Source organism: Centroberyx gerrardi, chromosome 3, assembly GCF_048128805.1.
Source record: "Centroberyx gerrardi isolate f3 chromosome 3, fCenGer3.hap1.cur.20231027, whole genome shotgun sequence".
Taxonomy (NCBI): domain Eukaryota; kingdom Metazoa; phylum Chordata; class Actinopteri; order Beryciformes; family Berycidae; genus Centroberyx; species Centroberyx gerrardi.
This window is the reverse complement of record NC_135999.1, coordinates 21,670,410-21,693,348: the sequence shown is the minus strand read 5'-3', so window position 1 is coordinate 21,693,348 and position 22,939 is coordinate 21,670,410. Positions and strand designations below refer to the sequence as shown.

Genomic DNA, 22,939 nt, shown 5'->3' with positions numbered 1-22,939 from the left:
CAGTTTTCTCCTCGTGTAAACAGGCACACACAGATCACTAGAGGCTGGATGGATTCTCCCGCCTGCTAACCCCTCATTCAACAAAAAATCTCTGTGAGTTATTCGGTCCCTCTTTGTCTCACTTGTTTTGTAGTCCTCCGTTCATTTCAGTCAGCTCCTCTGTTTTTTCTATTGACGACATAATCTTCACATCGCTGGGTGTTTTGGCCCCAGTCTCAGTCCTGCTGAGAGGAATAAGGCCTTGGATTGCTCCTCAGAGATCTAGAGGTTTACAGCTACTCAGTACTTAGTTCCCCTTTCCCCCTTGGCTACCAATGCCAAGGTTCCGTTACAGTTGGCCACCCAAGATAATGAAGTTTAACACAGGTTGCTGTTGTCCTCGTTGCTGTTTGTTTTGTTTTATTTCGCTGTCTCTAGCATCAGTGTCGGTGGTCTAGTACAGAAATTCACGCTGTCTCCGACAGGTCCACACGGAATGAGCTAGCAAATCCTTTTGCGGGCTGAAAGAAGAGAGAACACACTCGTTAACACAAATGACACCCTTCCCTCGAGACTTTTTAGTGACATCTACTTGAAATACTATCTCATGAAGGATATATGCCACAAAGGACTCTCTGAAGTGAGCTGAGCTCAAGTTATTTATATACCCTAAAGGCTGGTTTTCAACAGTATAATGGTAAAGCTAATTTGGGAATTGGGCTAAACATGTCCATCAGCAAAGATAGATGTTCAAAATTTTGTGCCTGCATAATAACCCATGCATGGCAAATACACAGAGGACTAATTGCTTCATTAATTATCTATAAATGGATAATTAAACATTTATAAACCCTTTATCAATGCAACCCTGGTGAACAGAGCGTTACTGTACCCAGTAGTAACATTCAAATCTATTTTTAAAAATAGAGCGCGAGGCCTTGTGGGTCATAGTGCTTCAGCCTATGGTTCAGTTGTCATATTTTCTACAGATTGATTACCAAAACAACTGTTGCAGCAGCAGGGTTGGGGTCAATTTATTTCAACAGATTGGGCAAAAGGGAGAATTCTTAAATTAAAAAAAAATGTCTGCATTTTGGACTGAATGAATATGGAGTGCATTTACCCTGACCCTGCAAGGCAGAGATGATGAGCAGACTCACAGGCAGCTATATTTAGAGTAAAGCAGACTCTAGCACCTAAAGGCTAAATACCAATTATATTCCACACAGACCTGATGTGCAATAGTCAGAGTGCTTGACTCTGTTGGGTAAGTTGCAAACAGAAAGAAGGTCATCATGCTCATCGTTTACCTGAGGGAAAGCCCACAGTCAGCATGCAGTATCATGAAGGATGGTGGTTAACATGGTGGTGACTTGACTGGAAATGACTTTACTATTGAATGCGTATATCAAATCCATTCTCTACTCTTAGAGCTAATAGAATATTCATGTAATGTGGGAACTTGGAAGCCCGAACTGGAAAGCAATTGAAAGCAGCAACCATACTAAGTGTCCCCCCGCCCTTTGCTAACGCTTTACATCCAGCTCCCAAATCAGGAATGCAAGATGGAAACTTTCTTATTCCAATGGATATCAATATGATTTTTGCCAATAGGAAGCCTCTTCAGGCTTTTACAGCTGGGAAACTACATAAGCTGCACAAAACATCAGTGCATCACTTTTCCTACTGAGTCTTATTTGACATCCAGGCTGATCTCCCTCTTATGTCAAATATTGATGTACATAGCAAGTATAAATACACAGGACTTATTTCTTTGTGGAAAAAGAAAAAGCATGGGCTGTGTGTTTGACCTTTAGAGCTATTCAGTAGGGAAGTCAACATGCAGAGCGCAACTCTTTGTGATTGTTGAACAAACAGAACAGAGATGTCTGCAACCTGAATGGTCTATCAGTTTCCTCTTTGTGCACTTATAGCATTTTTAGAACTATTAATAACAATAACTTGGAGGTATGTAAAGATCCTTGTTTTGTCAGAACATGATAATAGAAGCTTAACGTGTGCTTGTGTTGGTGACCTTTACTTATATGAGCATCAGATAAGAAGGTTAATTGACTGGAAAGTCGGAGCATTTAGAGGGGGAATTTAGAGAAAAGGAAAAAGAAAGAAAAGTTGGCCACAGCAGTTTTCTTTGAATCCAATAGAGATTTTTTATTATTTTATTAAGAAACATGATTATAGACAACAAATAGGGTTAGGATTGGGTTATATAATTTTTTTAAGTGGGTATTGGAGAGGGGGAGTTAGCAAAGCAGAGGGTTTACATTTAACATTTAACAATTTATAATTTACAAAAAGAAAGGAAAACAAAAGAATAAAGCCATAATTTCAAACTCAAAGTTATATTTCCTCAAAAATAGAAGAAAGAAAGAAGTTGATTAACAACAAATTCTAATAAGTCCAGATCAGAATCAAGAGGCAGAATCATCGTCCCCTCCTTCTAGTATCTGTACTGGACCAGACTGAAGTCGTAGGGTCCCAGGGAACTTTCGTACTGATACTCACAGAGAAAGGTGGGTTTGTACGGTAGGGTCCCCCTATCATACTCTTTCCTCTCTAGCGTGCTGGAGCTGTACTGCTGCTGTTGCTGATGGAGGTGATGGTGAAGGCTGTGGTGTGACTGAGACCTTTGACCGTCCTTGCCAAAGGTGGAGAATGACCTATCGTTGGACGAGGCGGCGGACGAGGTCATGGTGAGTTGGTCGGAGAGGTCGACGGAGGAGGGTACCTCAGTGTCGGGCAGCGTGGCGTCCATGCCGGGTACGTGCAGGTTGCTGCGGTAGTCCGGCCCCTGGCGCCCGTCGGACGGTACGAAGGACGGCATCCAGCAGCGGTCCGAGTGGCCCAGGGCCTTGCACTCCTCCGTGCAGTTAGAAAACAGATCAGCACCTGGAGAGAGCATGAAGAATGAGGGATAGAAAGAATCAGAGGGAGTGTAAGCGGTATGGGATAGGGAGAGACGGAGAGGTATGAATGTGGAGGGAAGAATTCAAGAGATACAACAGGTGAAATGACGAGAGGAGTGGAGGGAGAATGAGAGGAGAGGTGGCGTGGATATTTGGAGGGGAGGAGGGAAAATGGAAGGAAAAGATGAGAGAAAGAGAACAGAAGAGAGAACACAAGTTAGCAAATCATTTGCCAATGTCGAAAACAGAAAAACAGCGGCAAAAGCTATTCATCAAACAGACAAGGCCAACATTGATGAAGCGAATTGTTTGTTTTCCTCCCCACCTCATTCATTCCGAATGAAATGTGCAATCAAAGCGATGTGGTGTTGCAAAAACATTTCACCCCCTCTCCAGATCAACATCCTCTGGCTCACAATTGATTCCCAAACACCAATAGACAAAAATGTGAATCCCTATTCCATCACCCTCATACAAAAACTACAATTATCTTAAGAAATGTGCAACAAAAACTAACAGAATATTCACTGACTGCTTAATCACACTCTTAAGTCAATCATCCCTATACAAACTGACAAGCCGTGCAATTGACACTGAGCAACTGCCAAAAACAAAACATGAACATAAAAAAGATGAAATTACCATCTGAAATGATATAATAGAATAACACGCACACTCACACACACACACATAGCCAGCATGAAAGAGGTACCAGTTATGTTAATTACACTCTCTTAGAGAGAATAAAGAGAGGAGGACGGGAAAAAAGAAGAGTATGAGAGAGATTAAAAAAAGGGAAAAGACAGGAACAAGAGAGATGAACAGAGTCATCATAATAATGAGACCCTGCAGCCATTCTAGTTTTCTGCGGATTGGATTTGCAGTTTTCCCGGTTTTCCAACGAAGCTGGGACAATGTGGGAGCGTCGGAATGGCATGATCAAAGGAGGAGATGAGGAGATGAGCATTTGAGCGTAAGAGGAGGAAAGGGATGCATTGCATTGGGAGAGGGAGGGAGGAAGAGAGAGAGAGAGAGAGAGAGAGAGAGAGAGAGAAACAAAGAAAGAGGACAATCTGTAATCTGTAATTCCCTCAGGCTGAGGGCTTCAGATCAAAGGGTCTGCTTACAAAAATCTATTCTACTGATAATACCACTGTTCCGCTATTACTAAAAGCAGACACACACACACACACACACACACACACACACACACACACACACACTAACACAAACAGACACAGACACAGCATGTGCATGCTAGAGTGAAGATATTAGGGTGCAGAGAAATCTAGGCCTATGCACATACACACAGAGTTGATCAAGTAGTCAGTATACACACAGTGGCCATTGCATGTGCTTCCACATGCTCATACAAACATATCAGGAAAAGCAGCAAGGCACAGGTGCCAAACCAAACTCAAGTGCAGGTAGGCAGAGAGCACACAAAGGAGCGGCAGGAAGGTCAGATTGTTCCCAATTTTTCATATCTCAGTAAGTTATTAAAGCAGGCATGAAGGAGTATTGTACTGCGGAGATGGCTGTGTAAATATAGTCTACAGCAGTCACTGCTCGGGGTATATGAGGGTTGGAGAAACTCTTGTCAGATGCCTCCAAATTACACTGTGATTATGTCTGCCGGCCCACTCTCAAGAACACCAACATCAACACGTATGCCCGCAAAACAATATGCTCTTACATAGAGATATGTAAATGCACACAGGCAAACAGAAAAGAGGGCCACACATGAGCACACGACATCGATGGCTGTTGATCCCCGCGAAGCACCTTTTCTTCCTCGGGCAAGAGGAGCAAACAACAACCAAAACAATGACTGGCAATGACAGGCCCTGCCAGCAGCCCTATCTCTCACCGTGACCTCATCAGGCAGCAACAACATGCACGTACACACACACACCCATACACACACACACACACACACACACACACAGGGAGGCAGCAACAACGATACACAACGCAAACAAACAATCTACTTGCTAATAAGCAATCAGCACTTCTATTCTTGTTTTTTTTTTTTTTTTTTTTCTTTCTCCCCACTCCTTTTTTCATTACATCTGTGCCTGTTTCTGGAATCCCAAGCCCGTGTGATTTGACTAATTACATTGCCTGACATACACCCAGCAACTGGGAGTAGGGAAATGAAGGAAAACAAATCCTGGAAAAAACATGAGCCCCATGTCTGAATTCACTTTGTGGGCATATCTCCTGTACTCAGGTTTGCAGCTGCTCCCTCACTGCTCTCTCATCTGTCTGTGTCTGTCTCGCTCTCTCTGTCTCTATCTATTAGTCCCTCTGTCTCCCCTCTCCTTGTCTCTTTGTGTGCCTGCCTGTCTCTCTCTTATTCTCTCTCTCTTATTTAAACGTCTCTGTTGGCCCATTTCTTTCTCTCTTTTTCTCTCTCTTTCTTTTCCCCTCAGAAATACACTCCTCACTCCTCAGGTGAAGGGTGTCTTCTCTCCATACCATTGTTTTTCATCTTGTCCTCTACTGCTCCAGAGAGAATACAGACACAAAACGTCAATATTTGGACAGCAACTCAGAAAGGCAGAGGAGTAGCGTAGCTCCCTTACATGAGTTGGCCAGTGGGACAGTGATGAGTAAACCAGAGACCTCCCAGGGCCAAAACGGATGAAGATGGCTCCTACCATATGCAGTGATGACAGACAGAGCGATAGCTCTGAGTCTCTCAGGGGCAGCTTCCATTTTCCATGTTTGCTACAGAGCAACTAGGCTGAGAAGGAGATTCAAGATGGCTGCTTGCCATAACAATATCTTCTTTGAATGATATCACCCATTATACATTATTAGAGCAAAGGGTCTGGATGACCACTGATTATTGATATCTGGTTTACACGCTTTTCATCACTTGTTCCAGTCTTTTGAATGCAACAAGCTACATAGCCTTGGCCTCACTATACCATGTACATCAAGAGTGTAAACACTGAGAGCAGCTGAATGCACCATAAGCGCTGCTGATTGTTCAGAATGCATGGGCATTGTGGGTGTCAGGTGCTTGAGTAAATGCTTTCACTGCGCTCAAGCCCTTGAATGCGTTTTGCTATACTTCTGTGGTGTAAAGGAATAAATACGACAGAAAGTAAGGTAGATTGTGTGTTGTCTTGCATTATATGAGTGAGCGATGCGACTAAAGCCGTTGTTCACAGATCAGATTCCCAGACATCTGTGCTTGTCCTGAGCTATACCAACCCATAGGTTAATATCACAGAGTGCATGGTTTTGGTGGGAGGTTTAGCATTGCAGACTGGCTGGAGCAGATGTTCAGTTTCGCTCTGTCCCTAGCCAGAATGGATTCTGTGTATTTTACTAGTGGCCAAAGCCTTTTTATGTCTCCCAGGATTTTGCAAGAGATTTCCCTTGATCTTATTGGCTCATGTCTCACTTCAGAAATAAATAACCGAGGCCTTGTCTGAGGGAATGAGAATGCATCTTTTTCACTCTCCGACTTTGATGCTCCAGCTCATTCTAGGCGTATTCATACCTACTGGTATGGCAAGAGAGGAAGGCTTATGTCTTTTATTCATCCATTTCAGGGTTGGGAACACTTCACTTGCTATTCAGTTCATTGAGAAAGCATATTCTATTCACATGCTCCACAAACATTTCAGTCTGTTGACAAATCATTAGAGATACATGTTCTTATTGCAAGCGCAGAGCTGTTCAGTAAAGGGGTCATGGAGAATAACGTATTAACTAGGCAATAAAATGTTTCAATTTAAGCCGTGAAAGGCATGTTACAGAAATCAAATATTCTGATAAATTACTCGGTCAAAGAGCATTACAAGTCTATGAAATCTATGATTAATCCACTCACTTTCCGGAACCACCATTTCCCCTTATATTGACATAAAGTTATATGTCTCTAGCAGCTGGTCACTCTACAGCTGCCCCTGGTGATGTTAGTAGGGCCGGAGAGAGGGATGTTTCAAAATGCTGTGCGTTAAATTCCTCTGACAGCTCACTGACGTGGGAACCCGCAACACGCCACCCGCCACTAATTCATAATCAGCCATCTAATACACCGTTGCCACGGTGATTTAATTGTCCCATTTGTCACGGCTGTTGTTCTCTCCAAAACAAACGTCGAGATAATGATCATTTCCAGTCCCCCACCCGCCACGCAGACTTCCACATCTCCTCCAAGGTTTCAAAGACTCCAAATCTTTTCACTGATGAATATTTTATCCTCTCTTCTCTCTTATCTGTCACCTTTTGTTTTGCTCTCCCACTCCAGCCGCCACCTCCTATTAGGATGATGAGGGGAATAATGAGGAAAACAGTGTCTAATTTGAATCAAACAACCTAAAAAAGGTTAAAGTGTTGGGAATTAGGTCGGGTAGTCAATCAATAGTGCTTTGGCTCCTGACACAGCAGCGCCCCACTCCAGACACGCCGCTTTCAGAAAAGCCATTTGCCCACTTTTTAAAGGTATCCGGTGATATCCCAGCCTCACAGGCAGTGTCCCTTTGATTTAAAACCACGTCAGGAGACTTATTTTCTAAAGTGTCAGGCGAGCGGCCGAGCGGGAAGCTACGGCAGGTGTAGTTGATGATATGCCAACTGGAAATGGTTTTCCCTTGATTTGAAATATTCCGAGGTGCACCAAAAGGGAGAGTGTGCCGTTGCCGTCCCGTGAGGAATCCTTGCCTCTAACCCTCCTTTGATAATTGCTATGCAAAGGTTCTGGAAATGAATTACTGATCAGCCGAGTGTTGCAGAGAGCCAACGTGTGGGGGAGACAGAATGAAGGATGAGACCCTGCCACAAACCAGGCAAACACACACACGCACACACACATGCCGTGCACACATGCATAAAAAAAATTACATGTGGTCTATACATAGGCTCACACTTGTACAGTTTGGCCCTCTCACACCTTTATGCACAGCTGGAGCACATGCCTTCAGCACAAACACATAGCACATAGCATACAACACACATGAGACAAGCAGCTGTATTCTCATCCTTATTCACATAGTCATAGAGTCTCACACACACACACACACACACACACACACAACGAGACACACATGAGCCTCGGGTATTAGTTGGCTGTATAGAGGCAGTATGCACCTGGATGAGTGCCAAGTACTGCCTACCACTCTCTCCTCTTAAACGGAATCTCATTTAAGCTTCCCAAAGCACCGTCTCAGAGGAGAACTCCCTTTCAATACAAACATCATCAGCTATAGCCTAGTTCTCTCCTACACACAAAGAACACACACCTAAGCAGACATACACCTACATACGGTGAAACTCGTGTACGCCTACATATTAAATCTGACAATGGTATACCTTCACACGAGGCGCACACACACACACACACACACACCGTCTGGTTTTGTTTACAGAAGCCTGTGAAACACAAGTGTCTCTCTTTCCAAAATACCAGTCGTGTGATATTACCTCCTATGGAGTGGTAAGCTGTTCCCTTCTAACTCCAACACGAGAAACAAATGTTCGTCCCTCATATGAAATACGCTGTACAGCACCAACCGTGTACACTCCTAGGCCAGTGCCAAATGAACATGCTCACAGCAAAAAGCTGACAAGCCACACTGTTGGTTTATACTTTTATACCTGTGAACATGCTGGCAGAAACATCACTGGAAGGAACAAGATATGAAGGGAGTAAAGGCGATTTTCCATATAAGAAAATGATACCACAAAAAATCGAAATCGTCTCTGGGCCACGTCCCAATAGAAGTTTCAACTCTGGGGTTTCCTGTGGGCTCAATGGGCTAAGGTGCTTATTATGTACTCATTTTGTTGTGGTTTCACTTCAGCCTTCTCTTTCCTGTCTTTATCTCCTCTATCAATTCTCTCTCTAGTTTATTGTGTAGCAGTGCAGAGATGGTTCAAAAAAAGCTCCAACTCTACCTGAGCCAGATAATCTCAGAGCACATTCTGATGGAAGTCTCCCAATAAAAATATATCTATTTAAACACCCATGTTGATGTTTATTTCAGCAAACAATTTATTCTTGATAAAACAGGGAGCCTTGGATTTCTTCAAGCGCTACAATTTCGGTCTTGTGCAGTTTGACCTTCCCAGCTTGTTTCATCAGCGAGGGTAGAAGTGCTACTACCAGCACTAAATATTGGATCTTAATTTTGGTTTGGTTCATTAATAATGTCAAACACCATGGTGCCCGATCAGGACCATTCACTATCCTACATCGCCTATCTAATCTGCTCTATTTGTATTCCCAGCACTGATATGGTATTTGGCAGGCTCCTGTCTAGACAAGGGTCTTACATGGGCCGTGTGGAACAATCCCTCAAAAGGAAAGGGCAATTCAATATGAAATGAGATTTTGTATTGCTCCACTTTTTGTCTGACTCCGCTTTGATCAATAAACAGGTACTAACCTAATAGAATTTTGGAAAGAACAAGGGAAGGCTTATGATAAGACCTAAAGCCTTGTCTAAAAAAATCCAATGCACTGTAAAGTCCAGAATAGAAATAAGAGTCGGTAAATAAACTTGAAGCTGCTATGTGTGTGTGTGTGTGTGTGTGTGTGTGTTGGGGGTGGGGGTGGGATGGAGGAGATTTTGAAGCCCATTGCTCCAAAGTGAGAGCACATTTGCATTTCTCTCCTTGCACACGTAGGGAAAATCTTTGCTTTTACTCCCATCAAAACTACAATCCAGTAAGTTTTAGCCTAACAAAAAAAAGAGTGCAAAAAAAATGCCAAACGCACTTGATCAGCTGGATCTTTACCCAACACAGGCACTACAATCCACCAACTGCGTTGATTCATAGAACTGATTGAAATGCATCTCATTATATCAATTCAGCTTCCATGCCTTTTCCTTTCAGCTGAGTGAACCTATTGATTTGTGCCACTAAAGCCCCATAGAACTCACGCTGCCTCCCTGCGAGTCGCTGTCCTTTCAGCACCTCAGGGTGAAACAGCAGCAGTTGGTAAGAGAGACGGGAAGAGGGAAAATAGAGAAAGAGAGAGAGAGAGAGAGAGATAGAGAGAGAGAGAGAGCGAGATGGGAGCGTATATTTCCCCAAATATTTCTCCCTTTCACCCTAGTGTGAAATACAATCAACACCTCTGGGCTGTTCGGCATTCATGCCAGCCAGCCGGCGGCCTGAGCCCAGTCCTTCGCACACTCTCAAATTAAGGAAATTAAAAGTCACCGGTCCGCACCAACAATCCAGTATTATCCCGTTCACAAACACGCCACTGAAGCGAAGGGGGGGGGGGGGGGGGGGGGGGGGACTGAAATGACAGAGTAATTATATGATGTGGGGAGCTTACCGGCCGAATGACCCCGGTTGGTGGCGTCGTGGTCGCTGTCGCCCTGCTCACTGTCACCGTGACCGCTGTCTTTGGAACTGACAATGTCTGCTTCTTGGAATGCCGAACTGGAAGTAGTAGAAAAGCGAGAGGGAGGAGGAGATGATAAAATCAAAGGATGGGCGTAGAGAGTACAGAGGGTAGGGTCAGAGGGAGAGAAGAGAGAGAGAGAGAGAGAGAGAGAGAGAGAGAGAGAGAGAGAGATGGATGTGTGGTATGAAAAGAATGGATGAGGCAGAGAGAGAGGTAGAGATACGATATTGGGAAGATGGGGGAAAGGTGGGATGATGGAGGGAGAGTAGGATGATTAAATGAGGGGACAGGAGAGAGAGAGAGAAAGAGAGAGAGAAAGAGAGAGAGAGAGAGAGAGTCACAAACCGTCACCACATTAATACAGTCACGGTGGCCGTCAAGTGTCTAAATTGGATGTTACACATGGCATGTAATGAAATCCAGCATCAGGGCTTTAATAGGTGCTGCACTGTCAGTTATGGGACTGAGGCCAAATTGAAGATGAACGTTATGGATATATTGGGAACCATGTAGCCTCTCCAAGCCACAATTAATGATGTGGAATATATGGCATTCATATTGCTGGGTGTAATATAGAATTTTACAGATATGTGATTAGGCTGTAGATCCGTGAGGCCTATCGGATGTTACGGGCATTTTATGAAAATGATATGTGGCTTAAACATGAGCAATGCCATTAGTGAGGCTGTGGACAGAGTGTGACAGTGGCAGTGCTGAGTGCTGAGTGTGTGTCCTTGTCCTTACCTGTTGACACGTCTGGGTCTGTCCACCAGATAGCTGAGTTCTGCTCGTTGGTGTTTTGTCTAGAAACCACAATACACATTTTATTACTTAAAGGCACATAAAACCACACAAAAAAATCCAAGTGCTGATAGCCTTCAGTAGGCCTAGGCCTATGCTGATACATCCACAGATAAGTCATTTTTACTTTCACACCATCATTGACACCAATAAAAAATATTTTTCCATGTTGTAAATGACTAATTTGACAAATTTGTGCGTATGGGTGCATCCACTATTGGATAAGAAAAACATAAGTGACCATCCGTGCATAATATGCGGGGCGGGGGGGGGGCAACATGTAACTGCGGTAGGAAGAGTGGCATCAGGCGGGTATCGGCAGTGCGCGCATCCACTCAGTGAGTGAGTGGGGGAGAGGAGACGAGAGCAGAGGAGAGTGGGTTAGGGAGGCGATTGAATGCGTAAATGATTGAGCCGCCCGACGCTGAAACTGAACAACCTTTGTTCGCGGTGCTGCCGTGCTGGGCCGTGCGCGGCATACTTAACGCGCAGGAAAGGCAAGACTGACTGACTGGCTGTCTGGCTCCAGTCCAGCCACACCGCAAACAACCAAAAGCCCGACTCCACAGCTCCCCGAGCAGAACGCACACGCTGAAAACAAACCAGGGGCATCGAGTCATCCATCCATTAGGCATGGCAAAGTCCCTTCTTCTAATATAATTTGCCACCAAAACTTCGAAACTCGCTTAGGGATAAATCCACTGAATTTCTTGGAGACAAGTGGAGCAATTACTTATGACTGACAAGATATAATTTGGTAAATGTGATAAACTGTTAGACGTAGGTCACCAAACTATCTTGCTCACACACAGCTTGTAGGGAACATTGGTCTTGAATGCTCCCTTTGTTTTTTCCCCAAAATTGAATTTTGGCTCACCGAGACTAAAGAATGACGAGTGCCACACCTTGCCATACCCAACTGACGCCCAACTCAATATGCCTGTTTTGGATTTCTCTCTTTAAACAAAATAGAGAATTGGCCTCGAATAAAATAAAGAAAAAATAATCAAATATAATAAAATTTAATAAATTAATATAGGCCAAGGCTATTAAACGAATAACACAAAATATATAGGCATAACAGAAAGAGGCAAAAATATAATACATGGCTTCATGAATAACCCCCACCCCCCAGCAAAAAAAAAAAAAAAAAAGCTTTGGAAGCCCATACATGTCGAGTGACCTCAAATTGATGCGTGAACATATTAATTATCATACCTCAGGTGATCGGGTCTACATCACACAATCTTTGCCTTGCTCTGCTCATATATTGATTTGTAATCACCCCCTTTGGACCTCCACTAATTCTGTCAGTGGGAAAGATAATTTATTTACCGTAAAGAAAGAGCACCTGAGGGAGGTCTGACTGAAAAATTATAGTCACTCTTTGCCCATGGACAATAGGTCTGTCACACATGGAAGGTAACAGGCTATTGCGCATGATATAAGGCTGTCACAGCGGTCTATTGCGAACAAAGCTAAAAGGCCACAAGAGATTTAACAATTGACATCTATCCAATCACCATTACGCATGACGGTGATCAAGGGCCACTGAACAGAACAGCCTGTCCAATAGCACATCCCATTTCCATCTCGGAGACTTTTTCTGATCTACTAGATTCCCCAGATTATTGCTCTGACATAAAATAGGGATCACTATTGATTGACAGGGTCTGTAAAGCTACTCGGTGTTAAACATTAACCCTTAGAATCACAGTTGTTTTTACCACTTTTCTGCACTTCTAACACATCTAATGAAGAGTAAAAGGGGCCCCTGGGCGACAAACGCTGACTCAGGCTTCTCTTACCTCATTAGAGAGAATACTGCCATTGGATATGATGTCCGGTTGCTGGTCACTGTAGCCCGTGACTATGGCGCCGCAGGGGTTGGTGTGGTCTGTGTCGGTGCTGCGGGAGGGGCTGCACGGTTTGAGGAACATCAGATCCGTTTTGGCGGACTCCGGTGTCAGACACACCTGGTAACAGTAGGAGTTCTGGTTCTGGTGGTGGTGAGACCCGAACCCCCCTCCCACGCCACCCACACCGGACTCCTCCACGGGCACCTGCCCTACGGGCCCGACCCCTGACGTCACGTTGGTGCTCTGAACCAGCATGATGTCGGATTTACTCAGCTTCTTCTGCTTCCGGCCGCGCGCCTGCCTGCTGCAGCACGAGCCGCAGCACAGGCAGCAGTCACCGGCCAGCAGGCACGTGTACAGGTTCAGTTTCTTGTCCTTCTGACAGCGCACGGCCAGTACGATCATGGCCAGGAGGAAGATGAAGGAAACGGAGCCCAGGGCTATGATGAGAATGAGGGTGAGGTCTAAAGAGGTTTCCTTGGACTTGGAGGGCGAGCCACGGTCCCCGCTGCGGCCTTCTACTACGCTGTCCACTAAAATAACACTGACACTGGCGGAGGAGGAGAGAGGGGGCTGGCCGTGGTCCCTCACTTCGATCAGCAGGTCATAGTAGCCCTGGGGGTCCCGTTTGGGAGAGACCCTGCGGGCTGTCCTCAGCTCCCCTGTCCTCCAGTCCATGCGGAACATCCCCATCTCGTTGCCTCGCAGGATGCTATAGGACAGCCGTGCGTTCTCGCCATCATCAGCATCCATGGCCACGATGCGCGTCACCAGGTAGCCGGGCTCTGCTGAACGCGGTAGGTGCTCTTTGGCTGTGCCATTTTTACCGATAGGGGCTATGACGGTGGGAGAGTTGTCATTTTGGTCCACGATGATAACATTTACAGTAGCGTTGGAGAAGAGCTCGGCGGTGCCCGAGTCCTTAGCCTGGACCATGAAGTTGAACTCCTTCAGCTGCTCATAATCAAATGATCGCAGCGCGTAAAGGTAACCAGTGTCCTGATTGATTGACACATAGGTTTCCACAGACATGCCCTGGATATCACACTCCAATATGGAGTAGGTAATGAGGGCGTTCTGCCCTATGTCGGGGTCCAAAGCGCTCACCGCATGGATGAATGCACCGGGTACGTTATTCTCAGTCACGTACACATCATAAACAGCCTGGGTAAAGCGGGGAGCATTGTCATTCTCGTCTGAGACGTGCACTTTAATGGACTTGCTGGTGGCGAGCGAGGGCTGCCCCTTGTCTTTGGCTACCACAGTGATGGTGTATGAGTCTGTGCTCTCCCTGTCCAGCGGTCCGTCTGTCACGATGGTGTAGTAGTTTTTAAAAGACGATTTAAGTTTGAAAGGAACATCTCCTAATATCTCACAGCTCATCTGCCCATTGTCGCCCGAGTCGCGGTCGGAGACACTGAAAAGTGCTATCACAGTGCCCGGGGCATCCTGCTCGCTCACAGACTCAGTCACGGTGCTGAAACCGATCTCTGGTGTGTTGTCGTTCACGTCCACGAGTTTGACCAGCACTTTGCAGTGCGCGGGGACCGCATTAGCCCCCAGGTCTTTCGCCTGGACATAAATCTGGTGCGTATTGCTCTCTTCATAGTCCACCTCACCCGCCACCTCTATCCTCCCCGTTCTGGCGTCGATATTGAATAAGTCCTTTATCCGTGGGGCATTATGATTGCTGAAAGAATAAACTATCTCCCCGTTTTGTCCCTCATCAACATCCGTGGCATTGAGCTGAATGATCAGGGTGCCCACGGGGGAGTTTTCCCGTAGGTTTACCGTATACACCGACTGGTCAAAGGTGGGCGCGTTATCATTAGAGTCCAGAACTTTAACAACCAGGAGAGCCGTCCCGGTCCGCTGCGGGATACCCCCGTCCACCGCCGTCAGCACATACCGGTGCACTGCTTGCTGCTCCCGGTCCAGTGGCTTCTCCAGCACCAGCTCAGCGAACTTGTTCCCGTCGCTCTGTGTCTGAACGTCCAGGTAAAAATAGTTATTGTTCGTTATGGCATAGGTGCTGAGCGCGTTCGTGCCCACGTCCGGGTCGAAGGCATTTTCCACCGGGAAACGGGTCCCGGGGATGGCACTCTCCGATATCTCCACGGAAATGTCCGTCTCGGGGAAGCTGGGTGGATTGTCGTTGATATCCATCACCTCGATCTCCACCCGAAAGAGCTCCAGCGGGTTCTCCAGAAACACCTCCAGGTGCAATAGGCACGGGGTGGTCTGCCTACAGATCTCTTCCCGGTCAATTTTCTCCTTCACCACGAGCGCACCATTTTCTAAGTTCACCTCCAGATACGGCGTCCGCGAACTGGGCACCGTCTGGAAGCGGCGAGCGGAAAGTTTGGTAATGTCCAGCCCCAAATCCTCTGCAATATTCCCAACCACAGAGCCGGGCTCCTGCTCCTCTGGAACGGAGTAATGTAGCTGGGAGACAGCTCCATCCAGGATGGAGAGGAGGAATATTAACCAAATCATTTCCTCTCCCTCTCTCAAAGTGCACTTGGAGACGAAAAATGTATTATTCCTTTTTCTTACCAGAAATGAGCATCTCCCGCTTCCTCTGTCCGTAAAAAGGCAATGGAATTAACAGCAACAAGGCTGTCCAATTCTGAAAATCCCCTCCTCTGCCTTGGGTCAGTGGAACATTGTGCCGTTTCAGTTGTGAGAAGCACAGCCATTTGATCCGAGCTTCTCTGTTTTAATCAATTCTGCGCCGGTCTGTGAGTTTTGGCGTCAGCGCAAACATTGCAGGCTAGAGCCAGGACGCATAGCCAACACTCCTTGTGCACTGAACAGACTGCCCCCTCATATAAAGTCACAAACAAAATAGGAAATCCCACACGAGTAGAAAAAAAGAAACCAAAAACTCCGATAAAAGCACCATGAAATCTATAGTACGCCAAATGAATGCTACTTGTAAATAAAGAATGGTGAATAACAGGACTTTCTCTCTATCTCTTTTCGTCAGTATGTAATCACTGCGCCCTAAGCGCTCAAAGCGGATGATGTTCTCAGCTCGGCTTCTGTAAGGCGAGTGTGAGGAGCGGGGTTGGTTTTGCGCACAGCTCCTTTCCCCACCAGCCAATGGTATTCGCAAACACCGGGTGCGATGGCACCTGATTGGGGCTCTGCAACGCCAGCCAGAGCACACATCGGGCCCTTGTAATAAAACAACCAGTAAAGTGCCGCTGCGCTCCTCTCCTCTTCTCCCCTCTCTCCTCCAGGCCCAGCCTCAGTTATAGCAGGGAAATTAAATGTTTTACACATCCAGTGAATTAAAAAAGTCTAATAGTGTGCGACAGTTGGAATCGGAGGAGTTGTGTGCAGATAATATAGCCGGGGCGCACAGCTTCCATGGAGGTGCCGGTGTTTCAGGAAAAGGTTATATTGGAAAAACTGCCTTTATATGTCATGATGCTGATATTGGACCTTCAGCTAGTTAGGCTGCTAAAGAAAATCCCATGCCTATGACCCTCATAAGGATAAGGATGCCCTTGACGCAATTATTTCAACAGTTTGGTATGAAAGGATAGCTCTACCAATGCATGAGTCAGAGAATGAAACAACGGCGCCCACAGCCAAAGACCACCATGCAAAGAGCCTGCGCAAGTAAAGACAGCTAGTGACGCAATACCCCACAGCGCCGTGTCCATCCAGTAGCCTGCTCTCTCTCTCTCTCTCTCTCTCTCTCTCTCTCTCTCTCTCTCTCTCTCTCTCTCTCTGAAACACAAAACTGGGCAAAATGGAATAAATGATGACATATCTTTAATTATATAATTATTTTCCACGGTCTTGTTTGGAAGTGGGTATCATTTTGATACAAGGGGCCATCAGACCAGGATCACACATGACTTACTTTAATTCAGTGTAATGAAGCGTCATACATTAGGCCTACCGTGTTGCTAATAGCCTGGAGCCTATTAGTTCCCCCATCTTCCCTTTTTCATCATTAACCCCTCACACCCTGGCCTTAACTGTAATACAATTGCATCATGCACTAATTTAATTCATAAAGCGTAAATTAATATGCAAATGAAACGGTTATGACGGAGATACAAATAGTGGGGCGTCTAACTACTTGCGAACCATTTGGAAGATGATGACAAATAGATGAAAAAGAGCGTAATTGAAGCTAATTAGCATAAGTCTCTAATTCCAAATGTAATAGACAGCGCGCAACAATATTGCCCGTAATGCAAACCGACGTGCCCATTGTGGAGTGGATTAAACCGCGAGTGATATGCGATTCTGCATCTCATCATACAAGTCATAAGAAACAAAGAGGAGACGTTAGATGAATTTCCATCCATGTCTGAGCCGGAGCTGTGTGACTGAATCGAGCTGACACTAGAGTAGGATCTCAGAGCAGAGCGCACAAGACCCCCTCTCTCTGTCTCTCTCTCTCTCTCTCTCTCTCTCTCTCTCTGTCTCTCTCCCTCTCTCTCCGAGTGTTACAGAGGCCAACGTCGCCCCCTAGCGACTGGTGTTGGTACTCTGTTTCAGATTCCAGGAGGTGCAGAGGGGGGCTGTGGAGTGGACACTGGTTTTCCCTGTCAGGCCTGAGGTCAGGGATGGAGGCAGAAATGTGATCATGCACTGTGACAAATTTATTCAACTTACCAAGTAATTTAGTCTAGTATTGAGTCCTAGAATGTTATTCTTCTTAAATCAAGTGGAAAAGATGGTGATGAGATGAGGTGATGTTACCTGTTTCTAACACAAATCAACTTGCTTCAAGATTTTTCTGGAAATCAAGAAAAATCTTAAACCAAGTGACATCATCCTGATACTAGTGGAGCGATCAGACATATTTCGAAATACTGTCACTTGTTTCGCTTGTTGAAACGGCACAGGAACCAAGTGAAATGATTTCACTCCGTTGGAGGATTTATTTTCACTTGTTTAAAGGAAAACACGATTTTAAGACTCCACACTACTAAATGACTTGTGAAGATGGACATTTTGCAGTGTATGTCTGTGGTTTTAAGGCTGTCAGTCGTTCTCAGTGATGTAGTTGTAAATAAAAAAGTGGGTAAACAGGGATCACCATGAGGGAAACAAACACCAATATAAACTATATATAATGCTTGTTTCCCCATTAAAGGACCCTGTCCTCATATACCTTACATCACTTTGACACTGCTTACCATGATACATGCTATGAATTTACACTATAAAGATTCATGTCAGCCTAAAAAGGCAGGTAAACTCTATTCAATAAATAAAAAAGTGGGCTAACTGAATTTAGGTGCGTTTACCATCCACTACATGCCTGTTCGTTTCTTGCACGAACAAGAACAATATCAGCGGTCATTATCCTCTCACTGTAAGAGCATGTATAATTTAGTGGCTCTAAAATGACAAATGGGACATAATTTTTGACTAATGATATCATAACCGGCCTTGATGTGAGGGGCTGACAGACTAAGGGCAGTCTGTAGGTAAAAAGGGGTGACAGCAGCTCAGCAGGCCATCAATATTTCATAATATGAACAAAAAAGGCAATTAAGATATCATTAAGGGGGTTAGTACCCTAAGGATATACCTCAAGCCTGTTGCAGTGCCCTTCCATATATCTGGCCACTGTTTAAAGACTGCACTTCAATGACTGCAATAGAACTGAGTTGTGAGCCAGTAACAAACTAGTATGGGGAAGCTATAGGCCCTTTCAATATGTCAACAGGAGAATGTGCTGTTTAGATTTAAGCACACAATCACTGCTCAGGAAAATTAGTCTGGGCCAGGTTTAAATGTACTCTTGGTGAACAGAACACAACAGAAGAGAACCTTGCTAATTTTCGTAATGGTAACTCAGGCTTACTGCAGCCCCAGGGCCATAAATGCTGAGGAACTGTAAAAAAGAACAGAACAGGACATAAAACATTAAAACACAGTGTCTTCTGTTATCCACTTACCAATGTAAATGTGCGCACCAGAGACAGTTCATCCCATTGTTGTAATCATCAAGGTTGAGAGGCAAACTGATCTATAGCGTAGCAATTAAGATGTGCAGTAATAACGATCTTACTCTGACCCTGGTGAGATAGATTCCAACATTCAACCATTTTACAAGGAAGTGCAGTGAAATATGCCTACAGTAGAGATGCAGTTGTGCATTGAGGAGGACAATATTCTTAGCCTTTGCCCCAGAATGAGTGCGATCAGCGCCATTCGTACCATGTGGGCTACTGTAACTGCACTAGACGTAGAATGTACAGTGTACTGTGAGTAGAACGAGACTATGTATAAAATGGATGGCTATGCCCTCAGCCCAAAGTGACTGTGTGTGTGATCAGTGTCTGTCCCAGACAGCTGCAGGGTGACTCCCTGCCCTGACGGCCATTACTCAGTCTGATGGATGGAGGGATATCGGGGGGAGTGGTGGGGAGTGAAGGAGGGGTAGAAGGAAGGAAGGAGGGAGGAAGAAGAGAGAGAGAGAGGGCTATAAGGAAGGAGTGGACAACCGAGCGTGAGAGAATGGCGATATGGAAGGAGGAGGTGGGGGTGGGAAAGAGAGATGAGGAGAGGTGAAGGGAAAGAGGTGGAGAGATGGTGATCTGGGAATGCAGGGCAGAGTGTCACACTTGGCAGTAGTGAATGGCAGCGATAAGGAATGGAGGAGGAGAGAGAGGGAGGGAGAAGAGGGGAGGATGAAGACGATAATGTTACTTTACTTTATGTAATTGGTTTATTTTCACAGGGACAATGCATCACCTTCTCCCTGCAAATACACCAGCACTAGCCAGCCAGCTAATTTTCAACTGTAGCATCTTGGCATGATGGTAAAAAACAATGGGAAAAAAAGACCATAAAAGTGATGATACCATCCAAAGCAACAGGGAACACAAAATGTACACAATACAAAGCAACTCAAGTGTGCAAGAAGTTTTCCTTTTTTTCAGCATACAAAGCAACAAAGAACACAATAGGGTGTGGGTACAAAAGACAATCACACAGAGCAAGCAAGTACAGCTGACAGACAGGGGGGAAAAAACACATGCAAGCAACAAGGTAGAGTGGATTAAATAGCAGAAAGACAGCAGCTGATGTCAAACAAGCAGCCTATAAAACTACTACAAAAGAATGTAAATACAGAAAGTAATGCTGTTGATAATGATGGTGATGATGACAGAGAAGATAGATGAAGAAGATGATGAAAGAGGCGATCAGTAAAACAGCATGCGATTCTAATAGCGCACAGAATATCATTGCCATTACATTACATAACCAGAGGGGAATCAGTATACAATCACCATCTCCTTATGGCATACCCTCCACAAATTCCTAAGACTGTCAGAGGCATAGAGCGGGAGCTATTCTGAGAAAAACACTCCTTTTCAGCCACATGCTGTATATACCATCTCTCTAAAAACAGCTCAATAAGCAATCTGTATCTGTCTCAGCTTGGCCCTTGGCTCTGATGTGCTCCGCTCGGGGTCTGTTTGGTTATGCAGTGATTGCCTCCTTCCCTGCCCTCCGTACTCCCTGCCTCCAAGTCTCCCAGCCTTGGCGTATACAAAACTGCATTTCCAAAGCTCCCCAGACAGTAGAGCAATCTATGTGCTCATATTCATCTTAGCTGGAACTGATCTGTTCTCTGTCTAATGCACTGGCCTTTCCCCCGAGGTTAGGTGAGGCCCCCATCATATTCCTCCCACTCTCTCTCTCTCTCTCTTTCTCTCTCTCTCTCTCTCCCTTTCTCTCAGACGATGAGTTTTAATCCAGTGGAGATGGGATGGACACTTAAACACGCGCAACGCATGCGTGCACATAGCTACCCGTGCAGATATATGTGCGCACACACACTCACCGTCACGCACGTATACCTGCAGGCTCAAACTGACACGCACGCACCACTTGAGATTGATTGACAGTAAGATAGGGAGGTCCCCTTATTGTCAGAGTCAGGGGAAAATGCTTGAAAGATTCAGACAGGGGATTGGTTTCCATCAAATCCCTTTTAAAAATGGATGAATCGTCTAAATGACTCAAGAGGCCATCCGCCCCACCCGAACCCCCCATCAGAAAATAGATGTTTATGTTCAATATCCACGCTTTTCTCCCAACTCACCTCATCCCCCATTCCCAGTCTTATTCAATTCTGAAATTGTTTTGTTATGTGGTCGGCATAATAAGTTATGATCGATCTCTTAGTGTGTGTGTGTGTGTGTGTGGCTGTGGGGCCTGTGTCTAGGGGCTGTCCATATAATATCTGCTAAGCACTCCATCTAAGCCGGGACACAAAGGGATGTAGCGATAAATATAACTTGATACTCTTGCCTCTGTGATAATTGAAGGATTCATGGTCTAATGGATGTGTAAACTACAACAATAATAAAGCATTTCAGTTAGCAGAGTTTTTAGGTTTAATGCTTTTAGTATTCAGAACATCAGCCAAAGTACAAATGCCTTTAGCTTCAAAATGCTATGGTGAATGTTTTCTCTTTCCTCTGGGCCTTTTTGAATGTTTGAGCACTACTTTGTTTATTCATGCAGTGTTGCATTCGAAGTTCGTGACATTGGATTGGTTCTGCAAGAATGTGCTGTATGTAATGCAGTATATCCCCAAACCTCATAATCACCAAGGTACAGCTTGCTTCTTTGCTGTATTAAAGCCTCAAAACTCCTGGCAGTCAATTAGGGCCCGTTGTGTGTGTCAACGAAGCGAGGAGAGTTTGCTTGCTGATATTATGGCTAATTAGCTCGACTCAGCTCCCCCAAGACGGAGAGGGAGACACTGAGGTATTGTTGTGGTTTCACTGACGTTCAAGGCAGAATCTCTTAAGTCTTAACTGCATAATCCTCTCCTCAACATGACTGTAACTGAAAAAGTGGAGATTGTCAGCACAGTCGAAACTTGGATGTCTTTTTGAGACGGAGGCAAGCTGAGATGATTGGAATTCAATAGTCTTCCCCATACTCTCTCTGTTCACGCCTCTGTGAGAGACAGTGAATTTGGGACAGCAGAATTTACTGGTGAGCCTCCTGGAGGTGTCACAGGCTTGATGAAAAATCTGTGGTGGGAGGTGTCCACTTAACCCCCGTGTTACACCCAAACTCACACACCCCCTTCCCTCTAACATGCAAGCCAAGGGATAGTCAGTTCAGCCTACATGTTGCTCATTGGTAGATATGGGATGGGAGACAAGCAGAGACGGTTGATTGCAGTAATCTTCCTCAGAGTCTCCCTGTTCATGCCTGTGTTAGAGACAGTAAATTTGTAAATACTGGTAGCGCTGAATGACTTTCATTAAGAGGGAAGCCAAGAGAGGATTTTTGGATCCCAAGTCTCTCAGTTTACTCCCAGCCACTTTTCCCTGGCTCTTGATATCCTCTCTTCTTATCAGAAACATTGCTGGAGAGAGTATGATTGAAGGAAACTCCAGTCTTCTCTCTTGGTACATCTGATAAAGAGAGCAGGAGAGAGAAGGAAAAAAAATACCAAGGGATTCATAAATTGATGGCGAAGATCATTATTTTCACACAAGTAGCTAGACAGTAACACCGCCATAGAGTGCATTGTATTGCTGTAAACTAATGTAAGATGTGCCTATGTGTTATATGAGGAAATCTTGGCCATATGCAATATTGATTCGAGGGCTCAGATATTTTGTAGATCAAATCAGTGCTGGTACAAATCGCCACAGTGTGGCTCGGAAAGGGGGGAATAGAGGGAGGGAAGAGAAAAGAAGGATCTTAGTTTCAAAGAGTGAACAGAAAATGATGAAATGGGGCTGACACACTGTAGTTTTGGTTGGCTGAGTGGGATGAAGGGAGGGGAAGGGATAGAGTACAGAGGCACGGGTAGACAGAGGGGTGTTATGTGTGGGAGGGATAAGGAAGTGAACACACACACACAGTTGGTGGCTATAGTTAATAACACCTCTGCGATTGTGATGGCATATGTGCAGCAAGTACTGTAGGCATCGTTTTCAATTAAATAGAGCTCGCCGCACACACAAATGCCCTTGCAG

General features: G+C 45.1%; 1 protein-coding gene across 1 annotated transcript; it reads right to left on the bottom strand.

Annotated features, from left to right (window-relative positions):
* Window positions 1–2,227: 2,227 nt before the first annotated feature.
* On the bottom strand, window positions 2,228–15,440 carry pcdh10a (protocadherin 10a). The gene is made up of 4 exons (XM_071918142.2): window positions 12,894–15,440; window positions 11,029–11,087; window positions 10,213–10,319; window positions 2,228–2,886 (listed from the first exon to the last, which is right to left on the bottom strand). The coding sequence occupies exons 1-4, from the start codon at window positions 15,438–15,440 to the stop codon at window positions 2,438–2,440; spliced, it is 3,162 nt and encodes a 1,053-aa protein (XP_071774243.2). The 3' UTR covers window positions 2,228–2,437.
* Window positions 15,441–22,939: the final 7,499 nt, after the last annotated feature.

Bases quoted from the DNA above. Each gene is read 5' to 3' on its own strand.
- pcdh10a (XM_071918142.2), bottom strand. From the start codon at position 15,440: ATGATTTGGTTAATATTCCTCCTCTCCATCCTGGATGGAGCTGTCTCC. The intron at 11,088-12,893 runs GTAAGAGAAGCC...TGTGGTTTCTAG, and splicing joins GCAGTATTCTCTCTAATGAG to ACAAAACACCAACGAGCAGA. The intron at 2,887-10,212 runs GTAAGCTCCCCA...TGCTCTCTCCAG, and splicing joins CAACCGGGGTCATTCGGCCG to GTGCTGATCTGTTTTCTAAC.